The sequence below is a fragment of the Muntiacus reevesi genome, chromosome 22 (assembly GCF_963930625.1).
Source record: "Muntiacus reevesi chromosome 22, mMunRee1.1, whole genome shotgun sequence".
In the NCBI taxonomy this organism is placed as follows: domain Eukaryota; kingdom Metazoa; phylum Chordata; class Mammalia; order Artiodactyla; family Cervidae; genus Muntiacus; species Muntiacus reevesi.
Genome location: NC_089270.1, coordinates 6,657,372 through 6,683,882, shown reverse-complemented (window position 1 = coordinate 6,683,882; position 26,511 = coordinate 6,657,372). Strand labels below are relative to the sequence as shown.

The window sequence follows — 26,511 nt, the reverse complement described above, 5'->3', positions numbered from 1 at the left end:
ATTGTCATTGTGATAACAACATTAAGAGAAGCCTTATCATGGCCCTCTGGAGTAAATACTATTATTAACCTCGTTTTACAAATTAGGACACTGAAACTTTGAGAAGTTAAGGAATTCGACCACGATCCCTCAGCTCTGAGATCCAGCATCCCGAATCTCTCTCTTCTCTGCCCTTGACCTGCACTGGATATGGTAGGTCTCATTAATTCCTCCTTCGTGTCTTTCATCCAAACTTTTCCTAGCTTCCACCTGTCTGTGCCACCTTTGAATTTTTAAATCTATCTTTTACATCACTCATTTTCCATCCAGCTCTCTCATCCATATGCTAAACCATCCTTTGCCTTAAATTTAAAAATTAATATATATATATATGAATATGACACATACATATACAGCATTGCAAATCAACTATATCCCAATAATTGTTTTTTAATTCATGACTTTATTATTCACTTCTAAAAGTTCTAGCTGGTTCTTTTTCACTTTTTCCTGCTCTTTTTGACAGTCTTGCCCTCTTCTTTCACAGTTTCAAAGCCTCCTTTTAAGTTCTTTAATGGTCCTCGTTTTTCTCTGATTCTCCATATGATCACTGTATCATCAGAAGCTCTTGGGTATCTATAGCACCCTCTGACTGTCGGTAGACCCCTGACTGTTTCCTCCTGTGTGTCTAATTTTGGATTGTGAGTTCACCTGGAGAAGGTTTTTTTGTCGTCACGCAGTCATGTCCGACTCCTTGCGACCCCGTGGACTGCAGAATGGGTCAGGTTCACCTGCAGCAATTCTGCATGGACTGCTTGAAGGTGCGTCTCTCCAGAGAAGTTTTCTATCTGCCCTTGAGCACCCGACAGGGATACAGTAGCCTGAGCCCATGTTTTAAATGTGTTCCCTGGGGAGTTCTTAAATGATGTGGGTAGCATAAATAAGGCAATTCAGCAACCTGGTGCAGGCCAGTGGTTATGAATTCCCTGGAGAATATTTCCCCTGCCACATGCAGAGTTGATGAACCCAGACAGAGCAGTTTTCTCCTGGAGTCCCGGCACCAGTGCTAGGTCACAGGCCCTTTCAATTGAAAGACATCTTTCAATTCTGAGAGTCTTCTTTACGTTACTTCTTTGACACATTGTACTTTTTTGTTTTCTTAACTCTCTTTCTATATAAATGCAAATTGCATTTCTTAACCTGTGACCTTCTCTGTTCCTCTGTATTGCCTACCTAGACAGCATATTGAAAAGCACAGGCGTTACTTTGTCAACAAAGGTCAGTCTAGTCAAAGCTATGGTTTTTTCCAGTGGTCATGTATGGATGTGAGAGTTGGACTGTGAAGAAAGCTGAGCACAGAAGTATTGATGCTTTTGAACTGTGGTGTTGGAGAAGACTCTTGAGAGTCCCTTGGACTGCAAGGAGATCCAACCAGTCCATCCTAAAGGAGACCAGTCCTGGGTGTTCATTGAAAGAACTGATGCTGAAGCTGAAACTCCAATACTTTGGCCACCTGATGAGAAGAACTGACTCATTTGAAAAGACTGATGCTGGGAAAGATCGAAGGCAGAAGGAGAAGGGGACGACAGAGGATGAGATGGTTGGATGGCATTACCGACTCGATGGACATGAGTTTGAGTAAACTCCGGGAGTTTGTGATGGACAGGGAGGCCTGGCGTGCTGTGATTCATGGGGTCGCAAAGAGTCTGAGCAACTGAACTGAACTGAAAGGCAAAATACTGCTTCTTTCATTGAAGGAGCTAGAAATGCCTGTACCTGGGACCTGTTACTTGTGACTATTCAGTTCCTCAAGAAAATAATGTCCTGTTTTCCAATTTGATGCCAGTGAAGGTGGGACTATACAATCCATGGAATTCTCCAGGCCAGAATACTGAAATGGGTAGCCTTTCCCTTCTCCAGGGGATCTTCCCAACCAGGGATCGAACCCAGATCTCCTGCATTGCAGGCGGATTCTTTACCTGCTAAGCCACCGAGAAGTCCAAGAATACTGGAGTGGGTAGCCTATCCCTTCTCCAGCGGATCTTCCCGACCCAGGAATCCAACCCGGGTCTCCCACATTGCAGGCAGATTCTTTACCAGCTGAGCCACCAGGAAAGCCCCCTACTTGATTAGGGCCCAGCTTAATGACCTTACTTTAAACTGATTACCTCTATAAAGACCTCGTCTCCAAACAACGTCACATTCTGAGGTTCTGGGGATTAAGACCTGAACATATCTTTCTGGGAGACACAATTCAGCCCAGCACACTGCAGGGCAAAACCCTGAGCCTCTCTGAAGTGAGCTGAGCAGACCAGCTCATGTCCTCATTCTGGTGCCTACCCGACCCACCCCACCCCTCCCCCCCACACACACAGATGCACACACACACAGATGCACACACACACAGATGCACACACACACAGATGCACACACACGCACAGAGATATACACCCAGACACACATACATGCACAGTCACATACACAGACACACAGACACAGACTCAGACAGACACACACACCCAGACACACACATGTACACACACAGACACTCGGACAGACACACATACACATATACGGAGACACACACAGACACACAGATGCACCCACATGCACATACAAAGATGCACGCACAGAAATACATACACAGACACACACAGATATATACATACACACACAGAGACAGACCCAGAGACACACGCAAACCCACACAGACACAGATACACAGACAGGAACACACACGGAAGGACCCAGATACACATACACACAGCCTAGCACACTTGGCGTGTGGCTTTCTTTGGTCTGTTCATTCCAGTCCTCAATCATTGGCTTTGCCTCTTTTCCCATTTCCTTTGCTTTTTGAGCCTTAACATTGATCTCCTTTTTCAGGAGATTCAGGGTGATTCAGAGATTAAGCAGGGTCATCTCGCACTTTCAATTTTCTGTGTTTAACCAGAGAACAGTCCACAGCAACTTCAGGGAGCATGCGAGGCAGATAAGTCAGACATCCTCACCCCGTAACAGGACCTTTCCTGATTCTAAGCCACCCACCTCTGAGCATTGCCTGTTGTTGGTCAGAAATGCCCAGTGACTGATAATGTGGGCAGGGGGCTGCTCTGAAAACTGGGTCTCATTTCTGCCCAGGGCCCCCAGGCTCATTCTCTTTGTGCTTCTCCTGTAAGCTGTGCGCCTCTGCTCACCCTGGGTATGTGCCTCTCTGCTGGAAGTAATCTGTCGCTTTAAAAGAAAAAAAAGCTGCGGAGTGACCTTCCTTAGGAACCGGTTGCTAAGCGGGTGTTTTTGCTGAGACGTGGCTGCCGCTTCCCAGGGAGCAGCCCAGGAACCGCCCCAACACTCAGCCTTTGCCCTCCGGAATTTTTTAGAGGCATCATCAGGGAGAGCCGTCTCTCGCTCCACGTTCAGCCCAGGAAGCGGGATCTGCAAAGTGCCCTGAAAAGTTCCTTAAGGTAAATCAGTTCTTCCCGGGAGCAGTGCTGGAGCAGTGGGGTCCTGCTGGCAGCTAGCTCAGCCTCTCCCCGGGATACCCTGAGCCGATTTAATGAATTGTAAATGTAGGAGTCCTTGTTATTATTTACGCTTTACTTTCTGAGATGAAACATGGAGCGTGACTCGGGCTGCTTTGATCAGAGCCACTGCCTGGTGGAAATGCCTAGCTTGCAGGAAATGTAAGTCCAGCTCATGACAGCCCCGGGGGAGAATGCCTTCAAAAATCTCCCTCTGCTTCCTTCCTGGGACATGCACGCCATCCCGTTGCATTCCTGTCTCCCAGAAACACTGGTTGCAGGCTGCATTGCTGGGTCTTTTCATGCCAGTCGGTTCAAGGAGCGAAGTACTAGTTACTGCAAGCTTCACTTTCCTCAGCATTAGACAGGAAGGACCGCTACAGACAAAGGCTGACAGCTCTCGCCAAGAGACAAAGAATTCTATCAGCTGCGAATTAAGCTGATCCTTTCCTTTCGTTGCAAAGAGGGGCTCTGAAAGGCTATTAAAGTCTAAGGGGAAATCCATGGATGTTACTGGATGTTCATATAACCTTTTCTGCAAGTAAATCCAGTACCAGAAAGAAATCTCTGGCAAATGGATCTCCTCGAGCTTATTTAAGGAGTCATTCAATCAAACATGCATTGAACAGCGCCAGGGCAGCAGGCTTCAGCAAGATGCTAAAGTTTAGCATGTGCAAAAGTGAGCCAGACCGGGTCAGGAGCTCAGAGTTTGCTGGAAAGGTAGACCTATAAACAGATAATAACAGCACAGCACGATAACTGCCATAGGAGACTTATGAGAGGCTTTGAGTGCTCAAAGCACAGCGGGATGACCCCCAGGGAGCGCCTGGGAGCACTTCGTTCATCCAGTGAATGCACTGGGCCTATATCACATCCCACAGCTCAGATGCAGTGTTTGTATGTACTCTTTGGAGACCATATTCACTATATTGAGCTGATAAAATGATTCTATAAAGCGGCTTATCACTCACCTTTTACTCTAGGAAGCAGTGGCTGGAAGAACTTGGAGAATTAGGTAAAGAAATCAAACAGGGCATGTTTGGGCCAGCGGTCCAGGCTTTAACAAGATAAGACAGAAAAACTAAGTGCTGTCCATGGGTTGAAAAGGCTCACGGGCGTGAAGACAGAGGAAGGTTTCAGAAACACCCTAAAAGGAAACAGAAAGGAAGCTGCCCTGGGCCCAGCCTTCTTCGTTCCAGTGACCCAACGTTGAGAACCAAAGGTGGTCACGGGAGATTTGATGTCACCTAAGGCCTTTCTTATAATTCCAGTCCCCTTTCTTTTTTTTTTTTTTTTAACCTCCCTATAACTTTCTTCTACTTCCCCCCTCAAGGATCACCTTTGCTTAAAAATAACTTTTCAGTATTGAGAGCCTGGTCCATGATAGGCAATTTACTGCATATATTCTATCATTTGAAAGAAAGTGAAAGTGAAAGTTGCTCAGTCGTGTCCAACACTTTGCAACCCCACAGACTATACAGTCCATGAAACTCTCTAGGCCAGAGTACTGGAGTGGGTAGCCTTTCCCTTCTCCAGGGGATCTTCCCAGCCCAGGGATTGAACCCAGGTCTCCCGAATTGCAGACAGATTCTCTACCAGCTGAGCCACAAGGGAAGCCCAAGAATACTGGAGTGGGTAGTCTATCCCTCCTCCAGTGGATTTTCCCAACCAGGAATTGAACGAGGCTCTCCTGCATTGCAGGTGGATTCTTTACCAACCGAGCTATCAGGGAAGCCCTGAGCCATGGAGATTCTATCATTTAACTCTAATAAAACAATCACTTATGGTAGGAATTATAATCACAGTTTATAGATACAGAAATGTATCTCAGAGGCCTGAAGGTTTTGCTCCCAGATCACCTAACTGAATGAGAGCTGGAATTTGAACCCAAGTCCATACAATTGTATACAAAGTCCTCACTCTTTCTATAAAACCATGTCTTGAGTGTTCTGGAGTAGGGTGCATATATTATATTATCTTTCTTTCTTTTTTTCATGGAGACATTAGAAGATCGAACCTATTATGTGACCTTTTAAGCAGCCAAGGTTGAAATGCCTCGCATACAACGCCACCCTTTTCGTATACTTTCAGTCCTTTTCCCCTACCTCCTATAGAATCTACCATAAGACAGTCTGGGTAGGACTGATCACTTGATGGCCCTCGGAGAGGGTCCAATTGTTTGGGTGAAGGTGTCAGTACGCTCCTTGAAGAATATCTTTGGTTTCCTGAATTGAGTTAAACTAAATCAATCAGTGACCTAAAGTAGCCAAAGTCCTTTCACAAGGGGGTGGTGCTCTGTGCCTTTCAGTTGTAAATATTTCCAAAATAGTGGACTAAGGGAGACCAGTTACTGACATTGCAAAACAAGAGTGAATGTTGAAACAGACAGGTAGGGGGCCATGGGGGAGCACTGTAGGGGTCAAGTTCTGAACATGATGTATAATAACCATAACAGCGAATCGTGGAGCCGTCCGAGCTTAACCTCAGGGGATGCCTTCATTGCCTCCTGTGCACAGAGGCCTCTACCGCTGGCTGGAAGTGCTCCTGCGAGCCCTAGTGAGAAGGTACATCTAGAGAGAGCACAAACAAGGCTCCAGTGAACCACAGCTCTCATTTTGATGTTGCAGGAGGAATATATTATTGATGACACACACTCAATACGCATGATGATGACAAGCTGCACATTAACATTAGGGAGTATTGATTTGTTTTCTCAGCAACAGTGTTCATAACAAGATAAATTTTGATGTCGTCTGATTTCCTTGGAAACTCATTCAAAGGTAATGATCAGGTATACACGAGGAGGAAAAAAAATCAACCCCATTACATTTTTCATGTTCTGCTTCTATTTCTTTCATATGTAACATTTTAAACTTATGGAGGATCTTTTTTTAGCTACTAAAATACTGCACATTTCTTTTGTTTCCACTTCATAATTACCAGCGTTGTGGTTCAGAGAGTTCCCATGTCCTGTAGCATTTTATGTTGATTGTCTGCCCTCTGGTTCTCTCTAGATTACCTCCTCACCCTTTTATTTTTCTTTTATAGAATTTCAGATGCTTTATTTCCCTTGAACTTTCTAACTCCACGTTAGGGTCAAAGAAAGCTTGAGTGCTTCTGATGAGCTGCTTACATGACCAAGTCCAGTTAAGATTCCAATTCCACAGCTATTAAGAAGGGCTTATAATATGTCAGCCCTGCCACTTCTCCTGTGTTCTCTGCTTTAATCTTCTCAGCAGCTCAAGGATGACAATGACGCGCCGAAGGGCTCCAGAATGTGGCCAAGGAAGACACGGCCAGTAAAGAATGATTTAGTCATTCATTCAACAAATATTTATCATGTCTACTGGGTACAATAGTCTTAGGCTCTGGGGCTAAACAATGAGCAAACATTCCTGCCCTCCTGCAACTTGTGTTCTAGTGAGAATGGGCGGATGATAACAAACAAATATATATGTCAACTGGTGACAAATACCATGGAGAAAGAAATCGCTATAAGGTGGTTGGGGAGCTCCAAGGGGGTGGGGAGTGGACGGCTATTGTAAGCATTCAGGGAGGATGTCTCTGATAAAATGAAATGTGAGCAGAGCCTTGAGGGAAATGAAAGAGAGAAGGAGTCTGAAAATGCTTGGGAAAGCAAGTTCTAAGCAGAGCCAGTGCGACAGCTCGGAGCCAAGAAGATTCAAGTACAGATCTTACAAGGCCTTGTAGGCCATTGAAGGATTTTGAGCTTAACTCTAAGAGAGGGAGGTCACTGGAGTATTCTGAGTCGAGGAATGACATGACCTCACTTACACACTAAACAATTCACCCTGGCTTCAATACAGAGAATGGATTGTAGGTAAGTGAGGCTGGAAGCAGAGAGGTCAGGAGAGTGTTGCTCAGTCGTGTCCAACTCTTTGTGACCCCATGAACCATAGTCCATGGAATTCTCCAGGCAAGAATACTGAAGTGGGTAGCCATTCCCATCTCCAAGGGATCTTCCCAACCCAGGGATCAAACCCAGGTCTCCCACATTGCAGGCGGATTCTTTACCAGCTGAGCCACAAGGGAAGCTGAAGTCAGGAGACTTACAAAAACGCCCTGAGAGACAACAGTGCCGGACCAGGGTGGCAGCAGTGAGCTGTTTAGAGCTGGCTGGGCTCTCAGAATAATGTGAAGGGGAAGTGGGCAAGGTTTCTGATGGACTGATGTGTCGTGTGAGAGTCACAGAGGACTAAAGGATGACTCCAAAGTTCCTGGCCTGGAGGGGGAAAAGATGGAGTTCTATGCATTAGAGCATGCAGTTGACACCACCCTTATGGCAAAAAGTGAAGAAGAACTAAAGAGCCTCTTGATGAAAGTGAAAGAGGAGAGTGAAAAAGCTGGTTTAAAGTTCAACATTCAGAAAACTAAGATCATGGCATCTGGTCCCTTCACTTCATGGCAAATAGATGGGGAAACAGTGGAAACAGCGGCAGACTTTATTTTGTGGGGCTCCAAAATCAGTGCAGATGGTGACTGCAGCCATGAAATAAAAAGACGCTTACTCCTTGGAAGACAAGTTATGACCAACCTAGACAGCATATTAAAAAGCAGAGACATTACTTTGCCAACAAATGTCCATCTTGTCAAGGCTATGCTTTTTCCAGTGGTCATGTATGGATGTGAGAATTGGACCATAAAGAAGGCTGAGCACCAAAGAATTGATGCTTTTGAACTGTGGTTTTGGAGGACTCTTGAGAGTCCCTTGGACTGCAAAGAGATCCAACCAGTCCATCCTAAAGGAAATCAGTTCTGGGTGTTCATTGGAAGGACCGATGTTGAAGCTGAAACTCCAATACTTTGGTCACCTGATGAGAAGAACTGACTCGTTTGAAAAGACCCTGATGCTGGGAAAGATTGAGGGCAGGAGGAGAAGGGGACAACAGAGGATGAGATGGTTGGATGGCATCACCAACTCAATGGACATGAGTTTGAGTAAGCTCCAGGAGTTGGTGATGGACAGGGAGGCCTGGCATGCTGCAGTCTATGAGGTCATAAAGAGTCGGACACGACTGAGCGATTGAACTGAACTGCGCATTATAGCAAGGAAGGTTGCAGGACATGCAGATTCAGGGTGATGACAAGGAGCCTGTTTGGGGCATTTTGTTAAGCCAAGAGACCGTCTCCCCAGGTAGTAGAGTGGTAAAGAATCCGCCTGCCAATGCAAAGGAAGTGAGTTCGATCCCTGGCTCAGGAAGATCCCTTAGAGAGGGAAATGGCAACCCAATCCAGTATTCTTGTCTGGAACATTTCAGGAACAGAGGAGCCTGGCGGGGTCACAAAGAGTTGGACATGACTAAGGGATGGAGCACACACACAAGCTAAAGGCAGGTGTCTGTCGAGCATGTGCATACTTGAGTCTGGAGTTCTGGGGACATGTGTGGGCCTTGGTCTAAATGGGAGTGTCAGTAGACAGATGGTATTTTAAAACCGAGAGACCAGACAAGCTCACCAAGGGAGGGAGTTGAGGGAGGCTCTTCCCCAGACCCTGTCGTGTGTGGTGGTCACCAGAGCAGCAGTTTGAGCGGGAGAAGTGGTGGGCAGGAGGCGAACCAGGAAAGAGTGCACGTGAGAAGCCAAGGAAAGAAGCTGCTGCTGCTGCTAAGTCGCTCAGTCGTGTCCGACCCTCTGCGACCCCACGGCCTGCAGCCTCCAGGCTCCTCCGTCCGTGGGATTTTCCAGGCAAGAGTACTGGAGTGTGTTGCCATTGCCTCCTCCGCAAGAAAAGAAGGTATTGCAAGAAAAAGAAGGCAATGGGTCACTTTCCTTACTCACCGCCTCTGATGGGGCAACTAAGCTGAGAGCTGAGGGCTGACCATGAGACACAGCGCGGCGATGCAGGGGTCCTCATGAAGAGGAAACGCTAAAATTTCACATAACCTCCTTCTCCTTCTGCCTCTGTAACTCAGCTTGCCCCTTACAAAGTAGATCACGTAGGTCACGTAGTCTCAGAAAGTGGGGACTCACCATGCTAAGAACTGGAGCTTATCTCACCCGCCCTTGTCCTGCTCTTTGCAACTGCCCAGCCCCTGCAAACTTGTTTAATCACACCTGTCCGTGTAAAGGTCAGGTACCCCTCTCCCCATCTTGACTGTTGTTCCAACGCACGCACCCCTTAGTTTAAATTAGCCTATTAACAGCTAGTGTTGCCCACTGTAGTCTATAAAAACTCTGTCTATAAAAACTCTGTAACCCCTTTGTTCGGGGCTCAGAGCTTGGAGTGTTAACTCCTCTGAGCCCGCCTGTGTAATAAACCTGAGTCCTCCAACTCTCCGAGTGTGGCGTTTGGTTTCTCAAAGGCTGATTTTTGCAACTTTCAGAGATGCTGGCAAGAGCACTGTTAGGGACTGCTGGGCCCAAAACACTGATTTGGAAAGAGAGGGTCTGAGGAGTTCCTCGTAGAGGGCTGAACAATTGAGTGAGGGTAGAAAGAGACATGAAACCCAGGGAGAGCTTTTTTTAAGGAAGCAGCCTTTGTTAACGGATGGGAATGAACCCAAAAAGCAGGAAGGATGGATTATGCAGGTAAAAGGGGGAGACCGTCTGAATCAAGGTCCCGGACGGGGAGAGGGCAGAAGCAGTACCCAGGCAGAGACCCTTGTCCAGATGGGAGCAGGACAGGCCACGGGAGCTAGCGAAAGCAGAGGGGATGCCATGACTCAGTGGGGTGGGGCAGGGGAGGGGAGGACGCCTCTCTGGCCTCACCTCTTTGCCCTTGAAATGAGAACCAAGACCAAGAGCAGAGAGTGAGGAGGGACAGGATGGTGGACATTTGAAGGGAGAGGAAAGTGAAAGTCACTCAGGTGTGTCCGACTCTTTGTGACCTCATGGACTGTAGCCCACCAGGCTCCTGAGTCCATGGGATTCTCCAGGCAAGAATACTGGTGTGAGTAGCTGTTCCCTTCTGGAAGGCTTCCCAACCCAGGTCTCCTGCCTTGCAGGCAAATTCTTTACCATCTGAGCCACCAGGGAAGGGAGAGGAGAGGCTATGAAATAATCCTTCTGGAGCTAGATTTCCACCAGGGTCGTCGGACACCAAGGGCAGAACCCTCTCCTGAGACCCGCCTCCTGCACAGGAAAGCCAGCTTCCTTCCCAAGTTCTTGGGGACGGAGGGACCAGCGTCCTTCCTTCTCCTCTGGGGTTCATGTCCATCAGGTCTGGGGCCTAAGAATGCATTCCTTGGGGCTGGACCATCTACTCAGCTCAAACACTTCCCTCGCCATCAAGGTCAGCTTCAGAGTTGTCAATAGTAAGAAGAAAGAAGTTTCGCTGAGTTCAACGTGCCTGACTTCTCTTTGTTCTTTGCCTGTCAGGGAGGAGCCACCACCGAGAAAATGAAGTCCAAGGAAGAAAAAGTGAAAATAATTACAGAGGTGAGTGGTGGTTTAGATGCACCTGACGGATGTCTGAGTGTGTGTATGCACATGCGTGTCACACGTGTTGGTGAATGAGGAAGTTAGGGCAGCGACAAGAATTTCTTGCACGCCTACTGCGTGTGTAGGGCTTCTGCAATGGCTCAGAGGTAAAGAATCCACCCACAATGCAGGAAGCACAGGAGATGCGGGTTTGATCCTTGGGTCAGGACGATCCCCTAGAGGAGGGCATGACAACCCACTCCAGTATGCTTGTCTGGAGAATCCCACGGAGCGGAGGAGCCTGGCGGGCTACAGTCCATGGGGTCACAAAGAGTCAGACTTGATTGAGCATGCTTTGTCATCATTTCCTGAATTCCAACAGACAGTAGTCCTGAGTTACCACCTACAACAGGACCCAGTTCTGCTGAAGCACCTGGTCTCTAAAGAAATTCAACACGAGGCTAACAATTATAGATTATAACCGCTAATAAAATCCCCACAGAGTCCTGCAATTTCTGACTCTTTTTGTGCAAAACATCATTAAACACCATCTGGAGCAGAGGAGGAAGGCCAGCGCCAGTTTGGAGATTAGAGACCACCAATCAGGAAAGAAAGTATTCCTCTCAGTCTTCGCTTCTCTCTTGGCTCCAGAGCTCAGTAACGAGACCATGGAGGCAGGAATGGGACAATATGCTATTTTCAATAGGTACTTCAACAAGCCTGAAGGAATCCAGATCAGATCAGGAAGATTCACTTTAAGCAAGATAAGCACTAACAACTTACCTACATCTACCTGTGTTCATTCATTCATGCAACAAAGACGGGTTGTGCCTCTGGTCCCTGGCCCTACAACACTGAACAGAACCCTGAGTCCTCTTGGAATTGACACTCGGTCTAATCTGAGGTCCTACTGCACAGCTTTCCATTGATGGAGGGTCAAAACTTGATTGGAAAGCCAAAAAAAAAATTACGAAGATTTCTCACAAGTCCATTCTAAGTCAATAGAACTTTGACTTGAATTAAGAGCCACAGCTGCACACTCAACGTGAATGTCTTATAATCCAAGTTGGTGAATTCCTAGTAGGCCCTGAAGAAGGAGGCTTAAAAGAGGGTGGGGCTTGCACCCAGCGGATGTCAGCTCGATCAGGTCCTGTAGAGAAAGGACAAGCCCAAGTCATGCCCCTTGCCTGGCTGGAACCCAAGCTCCCCCCTCTGCAGTTAAGGTTCAGGTCTCCTCTAACCTGATGGCCAGGGACATTAATGTGTGGTTAGCGCCTAGCCCAGCAAACTGCATGCCATTTCTTAGAAACCTTACATGATTCAAATCCATGCTTTGTGTTCCAAATTCCAGTAGAAGAACAGAAATTTTCCCATTTTAGGACAAAACTGTCAAATCTGGTATACCAGGAGAGGTTCTAGATTCATCTTGCAACCTCTTTTACACCCAGAGGTGCTTGTGCCCTGGTTTGAAAAACTCAGACTAGAAAACTTTAAAGCTGGAAACTAGAGAAGCTTCAGCTTTAAAAACGTTTGACCACAAATTTAGAAAGCATCACGTGTAAAAACAAACCAAACTGGCACTGTTACAGGATTCCTCCCTTTTCAAAAAGACCTGCAAAAATTTCCATTAAGTCCAAACATCCATGGTGATTTCACAAGTATCTTCATTACCCTCTACCTGATTATAAGGCTGGGAGCAGAGAAGCCCAACCCTGGAGACCCTCAGGGTGATTCTGTCTTCTTGGACTAGGGGCCTCCATCTGGGTCAGAACATCAGTCCTGGCAGATCCACTTCCTGGTGGCCTTCATGACATTGTGACTTTTGAGGGAAGTCACCAGGCGTCTCTGTGCCCACAAGGCCTGGAACACAGTAAAAGTGAAAAAGTCGCTCAGTCGTGTCTGACTCTTTGCGACCCCATGGACTATACAGTCCGTGGAATTCTCCAGGCCAGAATACAGAAGCGGGTAGCCTTTTCCTTCTCCAGGGCATCTTCCCAACCCAGGGATCGAACCCAAGTCTCCCGCATTGCAGGTGGATTCTTTTACCATCTGAGCCACAAGGAAAGCCCCCTAGAACCTAGTAAGCACCCCGTTAATGCCCTAGGCCTGAATGCGCACCTGGGGCCATGGAATCTCCAACACCTTCCCACTGACCATCTTTCCATTTGGATACAACTTTTCAAGAACGTGTCTCTTTGCAGCAAAGCAGATGGTGGCTGTGTAGCTCCGTCAGCTGCCCTTTCACCACATTCAGCATTAGTGGGTGTGGGGTCCAGGCCAGGGCGGTCATCGGAACACCCAAGAATCCCACTCGTCTTTCTCTCTTACCATCTTTTCCCGATTTACACGTACACACTATGTGACCACACTTCCATTTGCATTTCCACAAAGGAGTTCGTTGACAACGGTGAGGATGCAGAAGAGGAAAGACAGAAGAAGCCCTCGAAGGTTCCAAGACAAAAAAGAAAGAAGCAGGTAGGGGTGGCAGAAGCCCGCGTCTGCCTACTGGGCTGTCGGTTAAGAGCCCACCGCATACGGAGGGGTCACGCAGCCTCCCGCGGGTACCAGCACTTGGGTTTCTCTGGAGGAGACAGGGATGCGGGTGGGTGGTCCAGGTGAAGGACCCCGTGTAGGGCTTCATGGGTGACCCTCACCGTGAAGCCATGGGCAGTGTTTGGAGCATCTTTCCCCTAAGGTTTCTCGCATCCCTGGAGAGAAGTTTAGAAATGCTGGAAAGAGGCGCTTCAGTACCGTCATTGTCAACCACAAATCGGCACTTGCCGTGGCTGCTTGCCATCTGCCTCTACCAGGATTAAAGCATGTGCCGCTGTAGCCACTGACCTCCAACATCCCCTACAGGAGTTCAAGGTGGAGAGCAGACGTGAGGCGCTCTGTGCTCTGGGAAACTGGCAGGCTAGGTCTTTAGATAGTCACATGTTCTCTGGAGCTGATTTTATGAACCCACTTCTTATATCTCCTTGTATCTAGAAAAGCAGTAAACTCCTTCATGGTGACGACTGTTTCTCATGACTAGCAGAAGCTTTACGAAACCAGCAGAAACTTTCTACAAAAAAAAAAAAAAATGCTTGATTGCATGTACCCACCCTTCACCAAAATCAAGGATATACCGTCTTTTCCCCCTCTCTCTTTGGAGCAGCTTTCAGAGGTGCTGTCTCCCAGGCTGCAGTCCTCATTTTGGCCCAAATAAAACTTAACTGGCAGCTCCCAAATTGTGCATCTTTTTTTTTTTTTTAAGTCGACATCATCAAAGGCCATAAACTAAGATGTGCAGTAGATGGCAGTGCAGGATAACAAATCCTGGGAACTCCCACTTTCCCCAACTCCAAGCCCAGATTCCGCCTTGGTCTAAACCAGAGGCCAACCCCCTTCTCCCGGGCGGAGTGCTGGCTGGTGGTCCCTCCCCTGGCCCTGCTCTGCTTCAGAAATTGCCCTCCCTGGCTGGGAGCATCCCGGAGCAAGGTCCACCTTCTCAAGGTAAATAGATGCCCTTGCAAAGGAGTCGTCCCCTGCGGAGGGAGGCAGGAAAGATCTCGTGGAGGGGCGGTTTGCTCGGGAAAATCCAGATGCCAGCAAGGGAGGAGGAGGGAGCGCCATTTTGAGCCAGCAGTCACGTGACGGGGCTGCCTGGAGGTGGGGGGGCAGTGTGAGAGCTGAAGTCTGGAGAGAGACCCCCTTTCCAGCCTCCCTCCCCCCACCCAGCACCATCCCATTGGGATAAACCGGGCCGAGGCGCCTCCTTCTCTGCTGGTGGATGGAGCGGGCCGGTGGGGGTGGCGGGGGAGGGAAGTGGTACCCGGCCAGAAGGCTGGTCCCCGGCCACTCAGGGAGCTTTAACCCTTCCTGCAGGGCCAGCCCGGGGCCAGGGAGCCCCACGGAGGCAGCAGGTGAGCCAGTGCAGAAGCAAGGAGCTCAAGTCCCCAGCTCCAAGGCCAGCTCACAGTGAGCGGGGGTGACCAGGGTGGATGTGCAGCTTAGACTGAGCCGGAGGAAGGCGTGGGGATGGAGAGAAGGCAGTCCCAGGCGTGCGCTTTCCAGAGACAGGTCTCATTCCTCCACTGCGCAGGAGCCCTGATCACAGACCACGTGCAGTCTTCCGGGCTTTGTGAGAAATCTGGGGGAGGGTTTCTAACCCCAGTGGCACGTCAGAATCACCAGGGGATTTTTTTTTTTTTTTAATCAGATATCTCAGGTCTACTCCAGGACATTCGTTTAAGTCAGAATGTCAGTGGTTTACCAAGTGCCTGATAGGTAGCAGCATCTCAGTGAATGGGCCTTTTGTTTCCCTTCGTTTACAGTGAGGAAGGAAGGTAGGCAGTTCACTAACTCACCCAGAGTCCCGCTGTACATCGGGGTTCAGAGGCCAGCCTTTGGCTGGTCCAGAGGCCATCACTCACTCACCTCACCTGTGGCCTTCATTGCTCCTTCTGCTCACCTGCCCATCCTCCTCTAAAAGTCTGGGGGAGGAGTCAGAGGCTGGTCTTGGCCTTAGCTTAACCCAGGACATTTTGACTGCTTCTTTCAAATTGGTTTCCCTGGTGGTTCAGTGGTAAAGTATCCGCCTGCCAATACAGCAGAAGCAGGTTCGATCCCTGGGTCAGGAAGATCCCCTGGAGTAGGAAATGGCAACCCACTCCAGTGTTCTTGCCTGGAGAACCCCAAGGACAGGGGAGTCTGGTGGGCTGTAATCCATGGGGTCGCAAAGAGTCAGACACATACTCTCTCACCAAATGAGTTGAAGCTGGGATCAAGTAGTTCGATAATTATTTTTCTAGTTCCCTTTCCTCCAAATTTCTACAGAATGCTATGCATTGTACCTAGAAAAAGTGAAAACACTCATTTTATTTTAGGGTGCCTGGGTCACTCTCTCCAACAAGAAACCTCTTAGAGAAAGTCAGGATCACCACCGCTTCCTGTGGGGTAAGGGGGTGCTGACCACAGCGACCCAGGTGGCAGAGACCATGATTATCTAGATCTGAGTAGGATCGGGGCCTGTCCTTTTGCTAAGTGACCCACTTCATCCTGAGACAGGATCTGAGTCAACCAAAGCCCTGGGAGCCACAACCTCTGACCCTCTGCCCACAGCTGCCGGCTGCCGGCCGCGAGGAAATGGTGTCGGAAAAATCCCCTGTGGACGACCAGCAGGAGCCCGTGCAAGAGGGCTCTGACACCCGCCTCCTGGGCATGACGAGCCGGCGGGGCGCCCGGAGTAAGTGTCTCTGCATTCAGTTCATTCAGTATTTATCTGCTGTCTCCTGTGATCAGCACAGAGCAACACGGGGACTTCTCAGGGGAATTGTTTTTTATTTTGGTACGTGTCCACCACCCTGCACAACACTCACCCCAGTTCTGAGAGTAAATTTCTAGGTTAGCATCTGTCTGGAAGACAGGATACAACCACAGGCATAGTTACATAGCTACAGAATTTTGGAAGCGCTCAGTGAAATAGAAATGGTGCAAATAATCAGATAGGTAGAAATTCAAAGGCAGGTGAAATAGCAAGGCATATTTGTCAATGATGGGACTGGAATCAGATGTCGGAAAATCTGAGGATGTCTCTGAGGCTCTTGGAGACCTTGCCGCTTGAGGACCCCTTCTCTTACCTCTTCCCCCAACCCCTCCCACGACACAAACACACTCAATTTCCACCCCAGGAACCATGGCCTGTATTTTACCACAGGATTACTCTTGCTCATCACAGTGGCCGTCATTCATTATCTGCTCATTGTAGGGAAAATTATAACCCCTCACTTGTTGCTCTAAAAAAAAAAAACTATTAATTATTTGGCTGCTTCGGGTCTTAATTGTGACACGTGGGATCTTAGATCTTTGTTGCAGCACGCAGGGTCTCTGGTTGTGGCATGTGGGATCTAGTTCCCTGACCAGGGATTGAACTGGGCTCCCTGCATTGGGGAATCTTAGCCACTGGCCCACCAGGGAAGTCCCTGTTGCTGTTTTTGATCAGTGGATTAGACCAGAGAAGAAAGTGTGTTACACTTCTTAACTGCTACATAGTTATTACTCAGCTGTTACCCTACTTCCCTGTAGCTAAGCTGGGGAGTAAAGTACCTACTGGAAATTAGCTTTTGGAAGCAAGCTCATCTGAAGTCCGACCCTAAGAAAAATGCGGTTCGCGTCCAAGAGCAATAACGCAATGGGACTGGAACAAACGACTATAACAGAACCACGCTTTAGCCCACGCAGCTGCTTCTGTTCCTGAATGCACAGAATTATTCATTACTGAAGGTGACAGTTTATCTTAGTGTGTGCAGGCTGCCCTAATATACTATACCGTAGACTGGACGGTTCAAAAGCACCAAGCTTTCATTTTCTCACAAATCCTGGAGGCTGGAAGTCTCTGACCAAGGTGCCCACGGGGTCAGTTTCCACTGAGGCCTCCCTTCCTGTCTTGTAGGTGACTGCCATCTCCCTGTGTATTCCCTCTGGTGTCTCCTCCTAGAAGGACACTAACCCTTTTGCATCAGGGCCCCACCATATGACCTCTTCATGACCTCTTTAGAGGCCCTATCCCCAAATACAGTCACACTGAGGGTCAGAGCTTCAACTTATAAATGTTGTGGGGACACTTCAGTCCATAGCACAACCATGGAATATTTAATTGTTTTAAATATTTTTAAGTTCAAGGGGGGGGAAAATGTCAGAGTGTGTCCAGGAATAAAGGCTCTGTGAAAAGTGAATTCCTTCCTTCTTTCTAAAATAGGGGAGATAATGTTTCCGTGTCACCACGGGGGTGATTGTGAGGATCAAACCAAAAAGAGGATGAACAAGCATTTTAAATAGTGTGTGCTGCCTTGGATGTTTAAATAATATGCATTAGCATTCTAAATTGGAGATTGAAATGGCAACCCACTCCAGCATGTATACATATATCCATATATACATATATCCCCTCTTTTTAAATGTCCCTTCCCATTCACGTGACCACAGAGCATTAAGTAGAGTTCCCTGTGCTATACCCTGGAGGAGGGCATGGCAACCCACTCCAGGATCCTTGCCTGGAGCATCCCAGGGACAGGGGAGCCTGGCGGGCTGCAGCCCACGGTGTCGCAAAGAGTCGGACACGGCTGAGCAGCTAAACACGCACACACCTGTGCTATACAGTAAGTTCTCATTAGCCGCCTATTTTACGTTGCTTCAGTCATGTCTAACTCTCTGTGACCCTTTGGTCGGTAGCCCACCAGACTCCTCTGTCCATGGGATTTCCCACCCATGTCTCTGCAAGTGGCATGATTTTTTAGCGAAAGGGATTTCTATCATGCAAGCATGTTTTCTACTCAACCCCTGTTCTTATTTTTTCCCCAGTGAAACTGGAAACGTGACCTTATTTCCTATACTAACAACATTTCAGCTCATCTGTTAGGTTGTATATGTATGGTTATCAAAGGAACTTGGATATTCTCAAAGTAAATCTGATGTCACCAAGGCAACTGCCGAAAATCCTAAACATAGTACCCTTGGGGAACCCTATTCTTCATTATGAAGATTCAAAGCTACACAGAAGTAAAAAGTATAGTGAAGCATATCTTATCCAAGGATTAACAAGATTTTGCCACATTTTTTTTTTCTTTCTTGTATTTGCCAGAGTATTTTTAATTATTTTAAAAAAACATAAAATTTTCCATCTCAATCGTTTTTCAAGATACAGTTCAGTAGAATTACCTATATTCACGCTGTTGTGCGATAGATCTCCAGAACTAGTTCATTTTGTAAAATTGAAATGCTATCCCTGTTAAAGAGTAACTCCCCCTTTCACCTCCCTGGGGCCCTAGAAACCACCATTCTACTCTCTGCTTCAGTGAATTTGATGACTTTAGATATGTCTTGGGCTTCCCTGGTGGCTCAATGGTAAGGAATCCACTTGCAGCACAGGAGATGCAAGAGACCTGGGTTTGGTCCCAGGGTTGGGAAGATCCCCTGGAGAAGAAAATGGCAACCCACTCCAGTATTCTTGCCCGGAGAATCCCATGGACAGAGGAGCCTGGTGGACTCCATTCCATAGTGTCGCAAAGAGTCAGACCCAACTGAAGCACCTGAGCATGCACACACAGAGATACCTAGTGTAAGTGGAATCATACAGTATTTGTCTTTGTGACTGGCTAACTTCACTTGGCATCATGTTTTCAAGGTTCATCCACATTGTAGCTTGTGACAGGGACCCCTTTTGAGGCTGAATAATATCCCATGTATAGACTACCCTTGGCTTATCCATTTATCCTTCATGGACTTTTGGGTTGCTTCTCCCTCTTGACTGTTGCTAATAATGCTGTTTTCAATATGAACATGCAAATACCTCTTCAAGAGCCTACTTTTAATTTTTTTTTGGATGTATACCAAGAAGTGAAATTGCTGGTTCCTATGGTGTTTCTGGGCTTCCCAGGTGTTTCAGTGGCAAAGAATTCGCCTGCCAGTGCAAAAGATGTGAGTTTGACCCCTGGGTCGGGAAGATCCCCTGGAGAAGGAAATGGCAACCCACGCCATTATTCTTGCCTGGAGAATCCCATTGATAGAGGAGCCTGGTGGGGTATGGTCTATAGGGTCACAAAGACTTGGACATGACTAAACACGAGCAAGAACAAATATGGCATTTCTATTTTGAATTTTTTGAGGAAACCATCATTACTGTTTTCCATACTGGGCGCGTCAAAATTTTACACTTCCACCAATAACACACAAAGCTTACAATTTTTCCGTATCTTCACCAACACTGGTTGTTTTCCTTTTGTTTGTTTGTTTGTTTTTTAATAGTAACCACCCTCATTGGTGTGAGATGATATATCACTGTGGTTTTACTTGTGTTTTTCTAATGAGTAGTGATATGGACCATCTTTTCATATGTTTGTTGACCATTTGTTTATCATCATTTCAGAAAGGCCTATTGTTTGCCCATTTTCTGATCAAATTACTTGCTTTCTTATTATTATTGTTGGATTAGAGTTGCTTACATATTCTGGGCAATAATCGCTTATCAGATATATGATTTGTAAATATTCGCTTCCACTCCACACTTCGTCTTCTCTGTTCACTGTGTCCTTCAAGGCACAGAAGTTTGAAGTATGTTAGCCTTTGTCTACTTTAGCCTTTGTCTATTTTAGTCTTTGTTGACTATGATTTTGGTGTCACATCCAAGAAATCATTACCAGTCTCAATGTCAGAAGACTTCCTCTGTGTCTTTCTAGAAATTTTATAATTTTAGGTCTTACATTTATGTCTTCAATCCATTTTGAGTTTATTGTGTAAGGTAAGGGTCAACTTCATTCTTTTCCATGGGAATAGCAAGTTTCCCATCACCATTTGTTGAAGATACTATCTTTTCCCTAATGAGTGATCTTCACATCCTTGTTGAAGATTATTTGACCATATCTGCCAGGTTTTATTTCTGAGTTCTCTATTCTATTTTATTGGTCTATATGTCTGTCTTTATGCCAGTACCACACTGTTTTATTTGCTGTAGCTTTGTAATGCTTTCAAATCATGAAGTCTGAGCCTGCAATTTTGTTCTTCTTTTTCAAAATTGGTTTGGCTATTTCAGGGTCCCTTAATATTCCAGATGAATTTTAGGATGAATTTTTAATGAGAAAAATACCATTGAGATTGTGATAGGTATTGCATTAAATCTATTGATTGCCTTCAGTAGTATTGACATTTTAATGTAAAGTATTTAAAGTATTAAGCATTCCAGTCCATGAATAGAGATGATTTTCCTTTTATTTGTGTCTTCTTTAATTTCTCTCAGCAGTGTTTTACAGTTTACAGTGTGCAAGTGTTTCCCCTCTTTGGTTAAATCCATTCCTAAGTGTTCATTGTTTTCATGCTATTGTAAATGTAACCGTTTTCTTAGTTTCCTTTTTTTAGATGTTTCATTGTTAGTGTATAGAAACACAACTGATTTTTGCATATGCATTTTCTATGCTGCAACTTTGCTGAATTTGCTTATTTGTTTCCACAGTTTGTGCATGCATACCTCTCTGTGTGTGTGTGTGTGTGTGTGTGTGTATTTGTGCGGAATCTTTAGGATTTTCTCTATATAAGACCATGTCATCTTATACCCCGAGGAAACCAGAATTGAAAAAGACCTATGTTCCCCCAGTGTTCATTGCAGTATTATTTACAATAACTAGGACATGGGAGCAACCTAGATGTCCATCCGTAGATGAATGGATAAGGAAGTTGTGGTATATATGCACAGTGGAATATTACTCAACTATAAAAAGGAATACACATGAGTCACTTCTAATGAGGTGGGTGAACCTAGAGCCTATTATACAGATCGAAGTTAAGTCAGAAAGAGAAATACAAATACCGCATATTAATGCTTATATATGGGATCTAGAAAGATAGTACGGATGATCCTACATGCAGAGCATCAAAGGAGACACAGATGTAAAGAAGAGACTTTTGGACACGTTAGGGGAAGGAGAGGATGGGGTGATTTGAGAGAAGAGCATTGAAACATACACATTACTGTGTGTAAAATAGATAGCCAGTGGGGGTTTGGTCCATAATGCAGGGAACCCAAAGCCAGTGCTCTGTGACATCCTAGAGGGATATGGTGGGGAGGGAGGTGGGAGAAGCGTTCAGGAGGACACAGTGTGCCTGTGGCCGATTCACGTTGATGTATGACAAAAACCATCACAATATTATAATGTAATTATCCTCCAATTAAAACAAATAAATAAATATTTTTTAAAAGGCCATGTCATCTGCACACAGAGATAATTTTACTTCTTTCTTTCCAATTTGGATGCCTTTTGTAACTTATAGTCTATTGGCTCTGTTAGTACTCTAGACTGGGGAGCTTATTAGCAGCAGAAATTTATTTCTCACTGTTCTGAAGCCTGAGAAATCCAAGATAAAGGCACCAGCAGATATGGTGTCTGGTAAGGAGGGTCTCCTTTTTGGTTCATAAGTGGCTGTCTTCTTCTTGTGCTCTCACATGGCAGAAGGGGCAAGGGAACTCTCTGGGGTCTTTTCATAAGGGCACTAATCCCATTCGTGACAGCTCTCCCCTCTCATGACCTAATCACCTCCCAAAGGCCCTGCCTCCAAATACCATCACACTGGGGATGAGGCAGGAGGACACAGCCTACAGCTCTTGCCGGATGCTCGGGTCTGGGTTTGCAGCCCTGTGTTGAGTAGAAGTGGGGGGGCTTCCTTGCCTTGCTCCTCATCTTAGAGGAGGTGCTTTCAGCTTTTCACAACTGAATATGTCAGTTGTGGGCTTTTCATGTATGACCTTTACCATGTTGAAGTAATTTCCTTCTATTCCGAGTGTGTTGAATGTTTTTATCATAAAAGGACGTTGAATTTTGTCAGATGCTTTTTCTGTATCCATTTAGGTGATCGGGTGGTTTCTGGCCTTTGCTCTGTTAATGAGGTGTGTTACATTGATTGATTTTCATATATTGAGCCCTTCTGGCACCCCTCCCCAACCTGGGCTGGGACTAATAAAAGGTTAAGAGGCTGTTTCTCATGACTGATTTATAAACACTGCTTACCTACCTTTTTTCTAGGCAAAACCTCAGATTTAGTGGTTTCTCTATTCCAAAAAGGTTTATGCTAAGGAAGTTGTGGAACTGTTTTAAGCTCTTATGATTTCATTGTATTTTTCTTCCTTAGACACTTACTTGTTTACCTGAACTGTCCTCCTCTCCCCCAGAAAGAGAAAAAGAGACAGAGGGAAAGGGGAGGAAGGGAAGGACAGAGGGAAGAGGCAAACAAATGATAAATCTGGCATCCTTGAACCCTGAGAGTGAAAGAGGAAAGAAAGGAAGGAAGAATGAAAGAAAGAAAGACAAACAGATCATAAATCTCGTGAACTCGAGAGAGAGAAAGAAACAGATGATAAACCTGACAACCTTGAACTCTGAGAATGTTCTCAGAGTGTGCTAAGCCAGGCAGCAAGCTTTCTGATGAGATTCCCATCAAGATTCCTCATTCTCTTTTCTTACGGTTACTCCATTATGTTGCACAAGATTAAGAGAAATAAACATTTCAAGTCCACAAACATTCCCCAACAGCAGAGACACTGAAATCAGGCTCACTACTGTTGTCCCTACTTTTGGTCATGGGACCTGGAGCAACAACCTAGACTCCCTCAGCTGCAGGAGCCTCGTTTATAAAACGGAGATCATAAAAGTCTTGGCTTCGTGCAGCCGTCATGACAGTGAAATCAGATGATACACAGCAAGCGCCCCGCAGAGGGCCTGGCACCTACATGGTCACCTTCTCCAGCTGGAAGAAGAACTTCATGCTAAGTAACCAACACAAATATTTCCCTCTTCTGAGGGTGAGGGTGATCATAAGCAGGCACTGTCTTTACATGCATTACGTTACCCCGAGCAGCCCCGTCATCAGGCGTTGTTTTATAGTTTAGGAAATTCAGGTTCAAAGAGAACCAGCCGCTGTAGATGGTAGAGCCAGAACTGAAACTCCAGTCTACACACGTCAGGAAAATCCGTTCTTTTTGGTTTTGCCATTGCTGTTGTTGTTGAAGTGTCATTGATTTACAATGTTGTGTTAATTTCTGGTCTACAGCAAAGTGATTCAATCGTACATATATATACATTCCTTTTCATATTTTCCATTATGGTTTATCACAGGATATTGAATATAGTTCCCACAAGTTATTGCATTGATACTAAATGAATTGGTGTTAATAATTGCTGCACTGCAGCCTCATTCTAGACGCACAAATCTTAACTCTGGTCTTTAAAGATAATGGTCTACGGTTGCCCCGGGAAACTGCAATGCTGTCTGTACTTTACTCGTGGTCCTGCTCTGGTTTCCTGCGCTCACTCACCACCCAATGACCACAGCCACCAGCCCACCGCCTCCTGCCAACCAAGTCTCCTGGCTCTCTTGCTGTTGTTCACGCTCTAAGTCGTGTCTGACTCTGCGACCCCATGGACTGCGGCACGCCAGGCTTCCCTGTCCTTCACCATCTCCCAGAGTTTGTTCAAACTCCTGTCCATTGAGCTGGTGATGCCATCCAACCATCTCATCCTCTGTTGTCCCCCTCTCCCCTGCCCTCAATCTTTTCCAGCCTCAGGACGAGTCAGCTCTTTGCCACAGGTGGCCAAAGTATTGAAGCTTCAGCTTCAGCATCAGTCCTTCCAATGACTATGCAGGACTGATTTCCTTTAGGATGGACTGGTTGCATCTCCTTGCTGCCCAGGGGACTCTCAAGAGTCTTCTCCAACACCACAGTTCAAAAGCGTCAGTTCTTCAGCACTCAGCCATATTTATGGTTCAACTTTCACATCCATACATGACTACTGGAAAAACTATAGCTTGAACTTGCTCACCTAGGTCCAAATTTTTGACTTCCTCTTATAGGTCTGGCCTGGTGCCCAATTCTACGACCCCAACTCCTGACCTTGAACCTATGACCTTCTCTATACTGCAGCATCCCTACAGGCTACAGCACTCCAAGTGTTGTCAAGTCCAGATTGTCTTCAGATACTTAGGTACAAGCATCCTTGATGATCTGGCGTCCCCCACTGCCCCAGGCACATGCCCAGAGGGGCCGCCTCCCTGATGAACAGCTGTATAAACCCACGCACTGAAAACTTCGGCTTCTAATTGCTATTCAAACATATACATAGTCAACGACATAGTCAGTGACATTCCAAATAAAGATAGCATTGCGCTGAATGGGCACTTGTTCCAAATCAAATAAGCATTTAGGAAAAAAGTACACATTTCTGCCGTAATTCCAACTTGCACCATCTCTTAAGGGAGGAGCTATCAAATGATAAGTAGTTTCTTATGAACACAAATTTCTTCATTACTGACATCTGTTTTCCATTCATTCGTGTTGGTTTCTCTGATTAAAGCATCATTTCTGAGCCAATTTTTCAGTATTGATTGCAAATAAAGTTCAGAATCCAGTGAAATTTGATGCAAATGAAAGAAAAACAGATCATTTGTTATAGGCATACTTTTTAAAAGTCACCAAGAGCTGGAAAGACTGACCCAGGAAACAAATGTTATAAAGTTCAGTACAAGACAAAGAGAACCACCCAGAGGAGCTACTCTTGGGAGCTGCCTTGGAGCCCAGCAGCTGGAAAAGGAAAGAAGATTCTAATCAGAGGATGCACACTGATGTAGGAATTGTCAAAAGTTCATCCACGCTGGAGCTCATGACCTCACAGGGTACTGGGAGGGGCGGTGAATTATAGTACTAAGTAAAATATTTATATAAGTAAAAATAAATAGTACGCTATATTTGATAGCATTTTTTTCTGAATATTATGCTTGACATCTTAAAAGAAAAAGAAAACTTTCTGGTTGGGGAGACACTAGCCAATTGTTTAGAAATTTAGAGACAGCAAAGACCCCAGACTGGAGCATGCCTGAAATGCTAACTAACCAACCCAGAGCCTTACCCCTTCGGTCTGGCCAGTCGAATCCCAGGAAGCAAGAGTCCTCTGCCTGGATCATTGCAGGGCCAGGTACCCGGCAACAAGGGACCACCCCGTACCTTAGAGCCCATCAGAACAGCTCCAACTGGCCCGTCCTAACCTGCTTATGTTACTTTGTCACCAAAGGTCCGTTTAGTCAAGGCTATGGTTTTTCCAGTGGTCATGTATGGATGTGAGAGTTGGACTATAAAGAAAACTGAGCACCGAAGAATTGATGCTTTTGAACTGTAGTGCTGGAGAGGACTCTTGAGAGTCCCTTGGACTGCAAGGAGATGCAACCAGTCCATCCTAAAGGAAATCAGTCCTGAATATTCATTGGAAGGACTGATGTTGAAGCTGAAACTCCAATACTTTGGGTACCTGATGTGAAGAGCTGACTCATTTGAAAAGACCCTGATGCTGGGAAAGATTGAGGGCAGGAGGAGAAGGGGATGACAGAGGATGAGATGGTTGGATAGCATCACCAACTCAATGGACATTGGGTGGACTCTGGGAGTTGGTGATGGACAGGGAGGCCTGGCATGCTGCAGTTCATGGGGTCGCAAAGAGTCGGACACGACTGAGCAACCGAACTGAACTGAACTGAACCTGCTTACCCTGCCCTGCCTTCTCTTTCCCTCAGAAATCCCACAAAAGCCATGGTCGAAGCCCTCACCCGCTTCTGTCTTCTCCTCCTGACCACCTCAATGCCTTTCCATGTGCCCTGCATGGCACGCCCTGCCCCCTGCCTACAGAGCCTCTCCTCTGTCTCTGCTTGTGGCCACACCCGACTGCCCATCTCTTAAAAGGACTCAAAGAATATTAAACAGACCCATCTTTATCATTGGGCTTCCCAGATGGTGATAGTGGTTAAGAACCCACTGCCAATGCAGGAGACATACGAGATGTGGGTTCGGTCCCTGGATTGGGAAGATCCCCTGGAGGAAGGCATGGCAACCCCTTCCAGTAGTCTTGCCTGGAAAATCCCATGGACAAGGGAGACTGGCAGGCTACAGTCCACAGGGCTGCAAAAAGTCAGACACGACTGAAGGAACTTAGCACGCACACATCTTTGTCATGAGTTATCAAGAAAGGCATCTTCCCAAAAACTCCGTCGTAGCAAAATTTCTCCAGGGTCATCTACTCCCATTCTTTCTGCAATCTTGAACTTTCTCCTCTAACTGAGATCC

The 26,511-nt window shown here is 46.3% G+C and overlaps 1 protein-coding gene across 3 annotated transcripts in view; it reads left to right on the top strand.

Moving 5' to 3' along the window:
- The first annotated feature begins 3,291 nt into the window (after nt 1–3,291).
- CC2D2A (coiled-coil and C2 domain containing 2A) overlaps nt 3,292–26,511 on the top strand; it is a 124,027-nt gene continuing 100,807 nt past the window's right edge. The window contains exons 1-5 of one of the 3 annotated variants that reach the window (XM_065914094.1): nt 3,292–3,443; nt 8,780–8,855; nt 10,839–10,898; nt 13,272–13,355; nt 15,984–16,107. In XM_065914094.1, coding sequence (XP_065770166.1) covers nt 10,860–10,898; nt 13,272–13,355; nt 15,984–16,107 — 247 coding nt within the window. In that variant the 5' untranslated portion in view covers nt 3,292–3,443; nt 8,780–8,855; nt 10,839–10,859. Of the gene's footprint in view, nt 3,444–8,779; nt 8,856–10,838; nt 10,899–13,271; nt 13,356–14,289; nt 14,376–15,983; nt 16,108–26,511 lie in introns of those variants that run through there. The other 2 variants (XM_065914092.1, XM_065914095.1) reach the window with 2 other exon arrangements.